General features: G+C 37.1%; 1 protein-coding gene across 3 annotated transcripts in view; it reads left to right on the plus strand.

Moving 5' to 3' along the window:
• PRKAA2 (protein kinase AMP-activated catalytic subunit alpha 2) overlaps positions 1–8,327 on the plus strand; it is a 25,942-nt gene extending 17,615 nt beyond the window's left edge. Inside the window, exons 6-8 of one of the 3 annotated variants that reach the window (XR_002831044.1) lie at positions 984–1,488; positions 3,140–3,350; positions 7,565–7,640. Coding sequence is in view for 1 of the 3 variants with exons in the window: in XM_014462065.2 (XP_014317551.2) it covers positions 984–1,488; positions 3,140–3,266; positions 7,565–7,803 (871 nt within the window). In the remaining 2 variants the exon portion in view is untranslated. Of the gene's footprint in view, positions 1–983; positions 1,489–3,139; positions 3,355–7,564 lie in introns of all 3 variants that reach the window. The other 2 variants (XR_002831045.1, XM_014462065.2) reach the window with 2 other exon arrangements.
• Positions 8,328–10,225: the final 1,898 nt, after the last annotated feature.

Here is a 10,225-nt window from a genome sequence, read left to right on the forward strand (position 1 = left end):
TCAGCACACAGCAGTAATATCACATGAAGCAGATTATATTGTAGATCACACAGGGGGAAAAAAAAAGGGTAAAATATTTAACTGTAGCAGTGTTTGACTGTATTCTGCACAGTGAGAAAACCTGAAGTCATTTTCAAGGTCCACCATTACTTCTTTTCAGTCAGGTCAAGTTTCTAAACTTTCTAAATCTCCATTGTCTTGCTAATGAAAAGAAAATAGGATTCTACCGAGTCTCCTATCTATCTACTGCAGGACTTCTGAGAGAATCAGATGAAATGAAGCCTTTGGGAAAAGGCTTCACAAACATTTGGTTGAACTGTAAAGTGTTTGCACCTGGCTATAAAGCAAGTTGGGTTCCTGGGCTGAAGAAACTCCAAGGAGGCTAGTCGCTAGGGAGAGGAAGCAGGGCATTGCTACGTGTTACCTGGTGCCCTCAGCGACCGTTTCGAGCTTCTGGCTGAGTGGTGCTCCCGCTGTGGGAGCACACTGACCACCAGGGGGCAGCTCCTGTGCTGAGCGTCTGCCCTCTGGTGGTCAATGTGCATCATAGCGACTGGTCATTCTGCCGTAATGGTCGCTTAGGCTTTTAGTATATAGATTATCATTATCATCATCACTACAAAGTTATCAGAAAAGTCTTTAAGTATTGGGAAGTTTTCAGACTCGTGCACACAGATACAAAAACACAAAATTCTAAAATTTTGCTTGAGAGGTTGGATTTTATCATTGACATCAAATACTTCCAGTTGTCTCCTTCACAGTGACAGGTTCATTTTGTTTATTTTTGAGAAAATGTCAGCCAAATACCAAGTCTGAATAACCATAGTTTTTTCAAGGGTAAGGTTATTTAACTCACCCAGGGTCACATAGCTAGTAAGTAACTAGGTATTTCTGATTCTGTTATATTGTGTTGCCCATGTCTAAATTATTTGGGACTTGCCAAAGCATGTTCTTACAATAGTGTATTGTGGTGTTTTTCCTAGAGAGCATGAATGGTTTAAACAAGATTTGCCCAGTTACTTATTTCCTGAAGACCCCTCCTATGATGCTAATGTCATTGATGATGAGGCTGTGAAAGAAGTGTGTGAAAAATTTGAGTGTACGGAATCAGAAGTAATGAACAGTCTATATAGTGGTGACCCTCAAGACCAGCTTGCAGTGGCCTATCATCTTATTATTGACAATCGGAGAATAATGAACCAAGCCAGTGAGTTCTACCTCGCCTCTAGTCCCCCAACGGGTTCCTTTATGGATGATAGTGCCATGCATATTCCTCCAGGCCTGAAACCTCATCCAGAAAGGATGCCACCGCTTATAGCAGACAGCCCTAAAGCAAGATGTCCATTGGATGCACTGAATACAACTAAGCCCAAATCTTTGGCTGTAAAGAAAGCCAAGTGGCATCTTGGAATCCGAAGTCAAAGCAAACCATATGACATTATGGCTGAAGTTTACCGAGCTATGAAGCAGCTGGATTTTGAATGGAAGGTAGGAAATTGTATATTAAGATCATTTGTAGAAGCCATTTTTTTTTTGTATAGTAAACTGCTCTCAACTGCTGAGTTGAGTACTGAGGTCAATTAAAGATTTGTTTCTTATTTAGATAGAAATTTAGTGGTCTTGATACTTCTGGCTATAACTGCCATTCTTTGCAATAATATACCATGTGCATTCAAAACAAGACAAATAAATCTCTGTAAGGAAGAAGTATGTTGATGTTGGGGACCTGCATATTTTTGAATTACAAAATAGTATTTTTGGCAAAGAAACAAAAAGTAATCAACTTGAAATCACCTGAGAAAATAGTCCACCTGTTTCAGCATTCATTATATGCAGCGGTTCTCAACCTGTGGGTCGCCACTCATTTGGCGGTCGAACGACCCTTTCACAGGGGTCGCCTAAGACCATCCTGCATATCAGATATTTACATTACGATTCATAACAGTAGCAACATTACAGTTATGAAGTAGCAACGAAAATAATTTTATGGATGGGTCACAACGTAAGGAACTGTATTTAAAGGGCCAGAAGGTTGAGAACCACTGCATTATAGCAATACAAAGTCATATGTCTTCAAAGATACTGTTTTTACATTTCTCTCTCCCCTTTTAGGCAGAGTTTCTCTTTGTCAGTATCAGTAACAGCTAGTGGTCAATACATAGTATACATCAGGATATATTTATTCAGTCAACAAATATTTTCTCTAAGTTGAGAAAACCTCTCTTGGCTGGTGCTTTCAGTCCTTAATTACGAAATATATTCTTACTCTCAGCCCACATTTTACTCTTTAAAAATATAAGCGCTCAAATTCATTTCAGTTCTATTTATTTGTTGGGAATAAAAGCATTTTTTTTTATTCCAGGTATTCCTTTAATGCTTGTTCCTTTTTTGAGGACTGTGAATGTATTTTTAAAGGTAGAAGAAAAACATTCAAACATACCATGTAAATATTCACTTGACATGTTTGAATATATCAGTCATTTTCATTTCATTCTTTGTATGTGAAAGGCATAGATAAAATATTTCCTTAAACCCATTTAAAACTCAGACCTCTCTTTTCTGAAGTAGTTAATAGTCAGTTAAAAAAAAGAGATGTTAATATCTTTAAAATTCCTTACCAAAAAATTTTTGTAACTAATTTGATAGATGTTTTTGTAAACCCTGAATCTTCTTTATCTGAGCTGCAGTATTCTTATCTTCAGAGGCAGATAATATATTTATTTTTCACCAGATTTTTTGTGATATTTAAATTTTGTGACAATACCTGTTAACAATGCCTGATACAAACCTGTAACACATTAGTTTCCCTTTATTTCTTCTATTCCATATTTATAGGTAAAAGTATTCAAGTTGAGGCTGGGCAGCCAAAATTACCATTTTAAAGTGAGGCATATATAGAATGAAGGCTAGACTCTATAATCTCTGAGTTTCTTTTAATTTTAATTGCTGTAAACAGTATTGTTAGTGAGGATTAAAAATACTAAATTACCATGTAATATAAAAAGGGATCATCCGGAATTTCTTCTCTATCCCACTTCTATCAGTGATTCATTTTTATATTCTTTGCAATAAGAATAGGGAGATATTTTATAGTTTGTTAATTTTAACATTTTTCCTTCACAAAGATTTCTTGTTTTAGGTAGTGAACGCATACCACCTTCGTGTAAGGAGAAAAAACCCAGTGACTGGCAATTATGTGAAAATGAGTTTACAGCTTTACCTGGTTGACAATAGAAGTTATCTTTTGGACTTTAAAAGCATTGATGGTAAGGAAGCTATGCAGGCATGAATTCTGAGAAGATAAAACTTGGCACTAGTTGACAAGATGTTAAAATCATCTCAAAGGCATGGTGGGTAGGTCTTTTATACTGGTTTTTAAGTAATCTAGATTTAGCTAAAAATTTAAGTGAAATGAAGAAGATCAAAGACACATGGAATATCTCTAACCCAGCACCTCTCCAAAAGAAGTACTTCCTTGCCATAAAAAAGTCATTTGACGTGTTGGTTGTGGAGCAAAAACCAGGGAAGCAATTTTTAACTAAAATTAGCTGATGTTGTCAGGTTCTTTATCTCATTCCCTCATTCATAATTTGTTACTGTTAGTATTACAATATCTAAACTTGCCCTTCATTAGCTTCTCTCATCCTGATTGGCCAAAATGACCAAATAGGCCTCTCTTGGGATTTAGGTTAGATTTCGGTGCCCGTGGCCATCCAGGAGCCAGAGGAGCCAGGGAAGGAGGTCCTGTCCAGATATTCACTGTGTGCCAGGAGTCAACCTGGGTGGACCAAATGTGCTTATTTCATTCATTGGCCAAAGTAGTATAACAACAGAATAAAACAACGGTCAGGAACTGAATGGAACAGGAGAGTTTAGATACAGGAAGTTGATTTAAACAGAGCTTTTAAATTTTGTTTTTGAAATACCACCATCTATAGCAGTGTTTATATGTCCCTAGACCACCTTTATAAAAATTACCCAGAATTCTTATTAAAATGCAGATTCTTGGGAACTGCCCCCAGACCTACTAATCCAGAATCTCTGGAGATGGGCAACTAGGAATCTGTTTTGTTGTTGTTGTTAATCCTTACCCAAGGATATTTTTCCTTATTTTATTTTTTAGAGAGAGTGGAAGGGAGGGGAAAAGACAGAGAACCATCCATGTGAGAGAGACACATCAATTGGTTGCTTCCTGCACACACCCTGACTGGGGCTGGGGATTGAGCCTGCAACCCAGGTACACTTGACTGGAATCGAACCCAGGATCCTTCAGTCTGAGGGCTGACGCTCTATCCACTGAGCCAAACTGACTAGGGTGGGAATCTGCATTTTTAAAAAGATTTTTAAAAATCTTTATTGTTGAAAGTATTACATATGTCTCCTTTTTTATCCCATTGACCCCTTATAGCCCACCCTCCACCCTCTATCCCAGGCCTTCACCACCCTATTGTCCGTGTCCATGGGTTATGCATATATGCATTCAAGTTCTTTGGTTGATCACTTCCCAACCCTCCACCACCCCCCACCCTCCCTCTGAGATTTGACAGTGTGTTTCATGCTTCTACGTCTCTAGATCTATTTTGTTCAACAGTTTATTTTGTTCATTAGATTCCACATAAGAGTGAGATTATGTGATACTGTCTTTCTGTGACTGGCTTAGTTTGCTTAGCATAATACTCTCAAGGTCCCTCCATACTGTCTCAATGGGTAAGATATCCTTCTTTTTTACTGCTGCATAGTATTCCATGGTTTAAATGTACCACAGCTTTTTTATCCACTTATCTATTGATGGGCACTTGGGCTATTTCCCGATCTTAGTTATTGTAAATTGTGCTGCTATGAACAGAGGGGTGTATACATTCTTTCTGATTGGTGTTTCAGTTTCTTAGGATATATTCCTAGAAGTGGGATCACTGGGTCAAATGTCAATTCCATATTTAATTTTTTGAGGAAACTCCATACTCTTTTCCATAATGTCTGCACCAGTCTGTATTCATACCAGCAGTGTACTAGGATTCCCTCTTCTCCACATCTTTGCCAGCCCTTGTCATTTGTTTATTTGTTGATGATAGCCATTCTGACAGGTGTGAGGTGATATGTCATTGTCATTTTAATAGACAATGGGCACATTTGGTCCACCGAGGTTTGTGTTTTTTCATATGTCTCTTGGCCATCTGTATGTTCCCGTTGGAGAAAGGTCTATTTAGGTTCTTTGCCCTTTGTGTGTGTGTGTGTGTTACCATCTTTGAAACTAATGAAATAATGGGAAATAAAACACCGGATATTTTTGGTCTTTCAAATTAGGAAGCACTGTACTTTAAAATATAATATTGATGACTGCTTTGAGAAAACAATATAGTATTTTTTTAATCTTTATTGTTGAAAGTATTACCTATGTCCTCCTTTTCCCCCGTTGACCTCTCCCACCCTGCCCTCACCCCCCATCCCAGGCCTTCACCACCCTATTGTCTGTGTCCATGGATTATGCATATATGATTGATCTCTTCCCACCCCCTACCCCTCCCCTGCCTTCCTTCTGAGGTTTGACAGTCTGTTCAATACTTCTGTCTTAGGGTCTATTTTGTAAATTGCAATAGCTATTGTAAATTATGCTACTACCTTTTTGCCCATTTTTTAATTGGATTGTTTGTCTTCCTTTTGTTAAGTTGTATGAGTTCCTTGTATATTTTGGATATTAACACTTTATTAAATGTATGCCAAATATGTTCTCCCTTTTCATTTTGTTGATGGTTTCTTTTGCTGTGCAGAAGCTGTTTATTTTGATGTAGTCTCATTTGTTTACTTTCTCCTTAGTTTCCTTTGCCCTAGGGCCTAGGAGATGTATCTCAAACATATTGCTATGAGAGATATCTGAGATTTTGCTGCCTATGGTTTCTTCTAGGATTTTTATGGTTTCACGTCTTATATTTAAGTCTTTTATCCATTTTGAGTTTATTCTTGTGTATGGTGTAAGTTGGTGATCTAGTTTCATTTTTTTGCATGTATCTGTCCAACACCATTTATTGAAGAGACTGTCTTGACTCCATTGTATGCTCTTGCCTCGTCAAAAATTAATTGAGCGCAATGGCTTGGATGGATTTTTGGGGTCTCTGTTTTGTTCCATTGATCTATATGTCTGTTCTTGTACCGGTACCAGGATGTTTTGAATACAGTGGCTTTGTAGTATAACTTGATACTGAGTATTGTGATCCCTCCAACTTTGTTCTTCTTAAGATTTCTGTGTCTGTTCAGGGTCTTTTTTGGTTCCATATAAATTTTTGGAGTATTTGTTTTAGATCTGTGAAATATGCCATTGGTAATTTAATAAGGATTACATTGAATCTATAGATTGCTTTGTATAATACATTTTTTTAATGTTGGTTCTGCCAATCCATGAACATGGTATGTTCTTCCACCTGTTTGTATCTTCCTCTATCTCTTTTTTTTTAACGTCCTGTAGTTTTCCGAGTATAAGTTTTTTACCTCCTTGGTTAAGTTTATTCCTAAGCATCTTAATTTTTTGTTGCTATGATAAATGGATTGTTTGTTTAGATTCACTTTCTGAGAATTCATTATTGGTGTATAAAAATGCCATTGATTTCTGGTGTTAATTTTGTATCCTGCTACATTGTTGAATTCCTTTTTTAAATCTAGTAGTTTTTTGGTGGAGTCTCTAGGGTTTTCTATGTACAATATCATGTCATCCTTTCCAATTTGGATGCCTTTTATGTTTTCTTCTTGTCTGATCACTGTGGCTAGCACTTCCAGTACTATGTTGAATAAGAGTGGTGAAAGTGGGCATCCCTATCTTGTTCCTGTTCTTAGGGGCAATGGATTTAGTTTTTTGCCCATTAAGTATGATGTTGGCTGTAGGTTTGTCATATGGCCTTTATTATGTTGAGGTATGATCCCTCTATTCCCACTTTGATTAGAGTTGTTGTTTTTTTTTTAATCAGAAATGGTGTTGCATTTTGTCAATAGCTTTTTCTGCATCTATTGATTATGATCATGTGATTTTTGTCTTTCAGTTTGTTTATGTGATGTATCACATTTATTGATTTGCAAATATTATACCTGCCTTGCATCCCTGGAATAAATCCCACTTGGTCATGGTGTATAATCTTCATTTTAAAAAAGATTTTCCTCACCTCCCACCCCAAGCAGTTTCATTGCGTACCAAAGGTTCAGAACCACTGTGTAATGGTTACTTTTATCTTAATGATTTTTTGTTGATACACCACAAGAAAATCCTTCAGGATGTGCTTTATTCACATGCAAGTATATAGTTTGATTTCAAGGTTAATGCCGAATCCTTGCTGAGAAGGATGTAGGGGGTCACATTTTGACTGTATGGAAGTGTTGTGATTAATTAGTGATGTCTGTTATGTTTGTTGGGGAGGGAAGAGGTCACCTGCTCCTAAAACACTGAAATATGACATTTATTATTTAGTCGCCTTTGCCCAGATGTGTTTACTTACTTAATTCTCTGATGATAGCATCTTCATAAGAAGGGCTGGGGCAAATATACCTTTCTGATAAATTGCTCTGCTTTGGTCCATTTCAGATGAAGTGATGGAGCAGAGGTCTGGTTCTTCAACACCTCAGCGTTCCTCTTCTACTGCTGGCTTACATAGACCCAGATCAAGTTTTGATTCTGTGACTGCCGAGAGCTATTCACTGTCAAGCTCCCTCACTGGCTCCTTGACTGGAAGCACACTGTCCTCAGTTACACCTCGCCTGGGCAGCCACACCATGGATTTTTTTGAAATGTGTGCCAGTCTGATCACTACTTTAGCTCGTTGATGATTTTCCCCTAGTTTATATCTTTCTGTTGTTGCACTGTGAAAATCACATGTATTCTTTAAATTATTATTTTACTTATGTGTACACATACTCTAAAATGCTGATTGACAGACATGAATATTGCCAGGGGACACTCAATGCCATTGAAATTATGAAAACAAAAGTCTGACATTTTATTTATCTGTAGAAATCTGTAATTGTACTATGATAAATTCATATAGGCAGTATCATTAGTAGATGAACACTGATGAAGATCGTTAATTAAAATTGTGAATTCATTACAGATGATTAATACACCTTCACTGGTGAATAGTCTCAGTCAGAGGGTGGTTTGGCAGCACCTCCTTGCTTTACTCTTTAGTGCTGGTAAATCCAGTTACTACCTAAAAATTTCAGCAAACTTTAAGCTATGTTTATGCTCCCAATTCTTTTTTTTTTTTAATCCTCATCCAAGGAGTGAGGATATTTTTTCCATTGATCCCTTAGAGCAGTGATGGCGAACCTATGACACGCGTGTCAGAGGTGACACGCGAACTCATTTTTTTGGTTGATTTTTTTTTGTTAAATGGCATATAAATATATAAAATAAATATCAAAAATATAAATCTTTGTTTTACTATGGTTGCAAATATCAAAAAATTTCTATATGTGACACGGCACCAGAGTTAAGTTAGGGTTTTTCAAAATGCTGACACGCCGAGCTCAAAAGGTCACCATCACTGCCTTAGAGAGAGTGGAAGTGAGAAGGGGAAAGAGAGAAACATAGATGTGAGGGAGACACATCGATTGCCTCCTGCACATGCTCTGACCAGGGGTGGGGAACAATCTGGGAACCCAAGTACCTGCCCTTGATCCGGAATCAAGTTCCCAACTCTCTGTTGTGCAGGTTGACGCTCTGACTACTGAGCACACCAGCCAGGGCTGCACCATTCTTTTTGCACATGATTGAAAAATAAAACAACCATTAGTAAGATAGTATTTAAATGTTGAAATCTTAAAATTTCAGAAACTAAGTTCTAGGAATTTTTGCCTAGTATTTAACAGAAAGGCTGTGGTACTGAAACAGTAACCATGATTTCCTGGTTTCTTAACAACAACCTTAACCAACTAGAGGTTTTATCTTGAGACTAGAGGCCCAGTGCATAAATTTTGTGCACTGGTAGGGTCCCTAGCGGCTGCCTGCCAGGGCCTCCCTCCCTTCCCCCGGCCGGCCCCACCCCCTGGTCAAACTCCCACACGACCTCCCGGCCAAGGGGACAATTTGCATACTATGCTTTTATTATATAGGATTTCCATGAATAATATACTTATTTTAAGAGCCTTCAAGGTTCTACTCAATATTGGAACATCTGGAATTGCAACAACTTTTGTCATAAACTTATATCATTTAAAACAGGCCTTTAAAACGTACCCTTCTCAAATTCTTTTTGGCTTTATTTATTTTTGTACTTTACTAAGCATGATAAAACTGACAGTTACATGAAACAAAGGAAAATCAGTTCCTTAAAAGAGAGCTTTTATCTTTGATCTCTTATTATGTGTGGTGGTAGGGTGTGTGTGTGTTACATCCCACATGTTAATTCTTCAGGGGAAGTTTATCATTGCAGCCACCCTCTTCCTCACTTTTCCTGGTCACCATTGTCTTTGTTTATTGTATGATCCTTAGTGGCTGATTGGTTTAGCCTTTTAAATCCAATTTGAAAACACTGTTCTGGCCTTAAGGGCTTTTATGTAATTCCAGAGCTTGATAGGCTGTGACCCTCACTGTTGAACTTTTTAGGGCAGGGAAGCCTTAAACATTAAAAAAAAAAAAATCTCTTGTATAAATATATGTGTTGTTTACATATATACATGTATGTATTCACACACCAATGCTTTTTAAAGGAAACCAAAACAGGTTTTTGTTTGTTTGTTTTGTCCAGGTTGCGTTTTTATTTTTTTTGTAATCTTAAAAAAAACACACTTATATACAGCAGGATCGATAATAGCTTATTAATTATATTTTGCTTTAGTAAAAGTATTTAATTTTAAAATTATGTATAATTTACCTAATTTGTATTTATTCGTTTTCTACAGCATATTGTGATTAACAATCTCATTCACCTGATTTACCCTAGACAAGATTAAGCTCTTGAAAACAAAAAGTGACTAAGCCTTGACAGGTTTCTCTTTGCCAAAAATAATGCTTCCTACCAGAAGCAAATGAGAATGTTAGACCAAATTTCTTCCGTGTCAATGGAAGACAAGCATGTCTACCTTTAAACAGTTTTGAGTCAGGAGTGTGCAGTGTTACATCATATTGTTTTGTAGAACTTTAAAAAAATCTTGTTAAGTAACTTTTTAAGTCTGACTTAATATCAAAATAAAAGGAACCCTTGCTGGGAAAGAGGGTGGGGTTGCAGTCAAGAAGTTTTAAGAGTAA

This window comes from Myotis lucifugus, unplaced genomic scaffold (genome assembly GCF_000147115.1).
Source record: "Myotis lucifugus unplaced genomic scaffold, Myoluc2.0 scaffold_168, whole genome shotgun sequence".
Taxonomy (NCBI): domain Eukaryota; kingdom Metazoa; phylum Chordata; class Mammalia; order Chiroptera; family Vespertilionidae; genus Myotis; species Myotis lucifugus.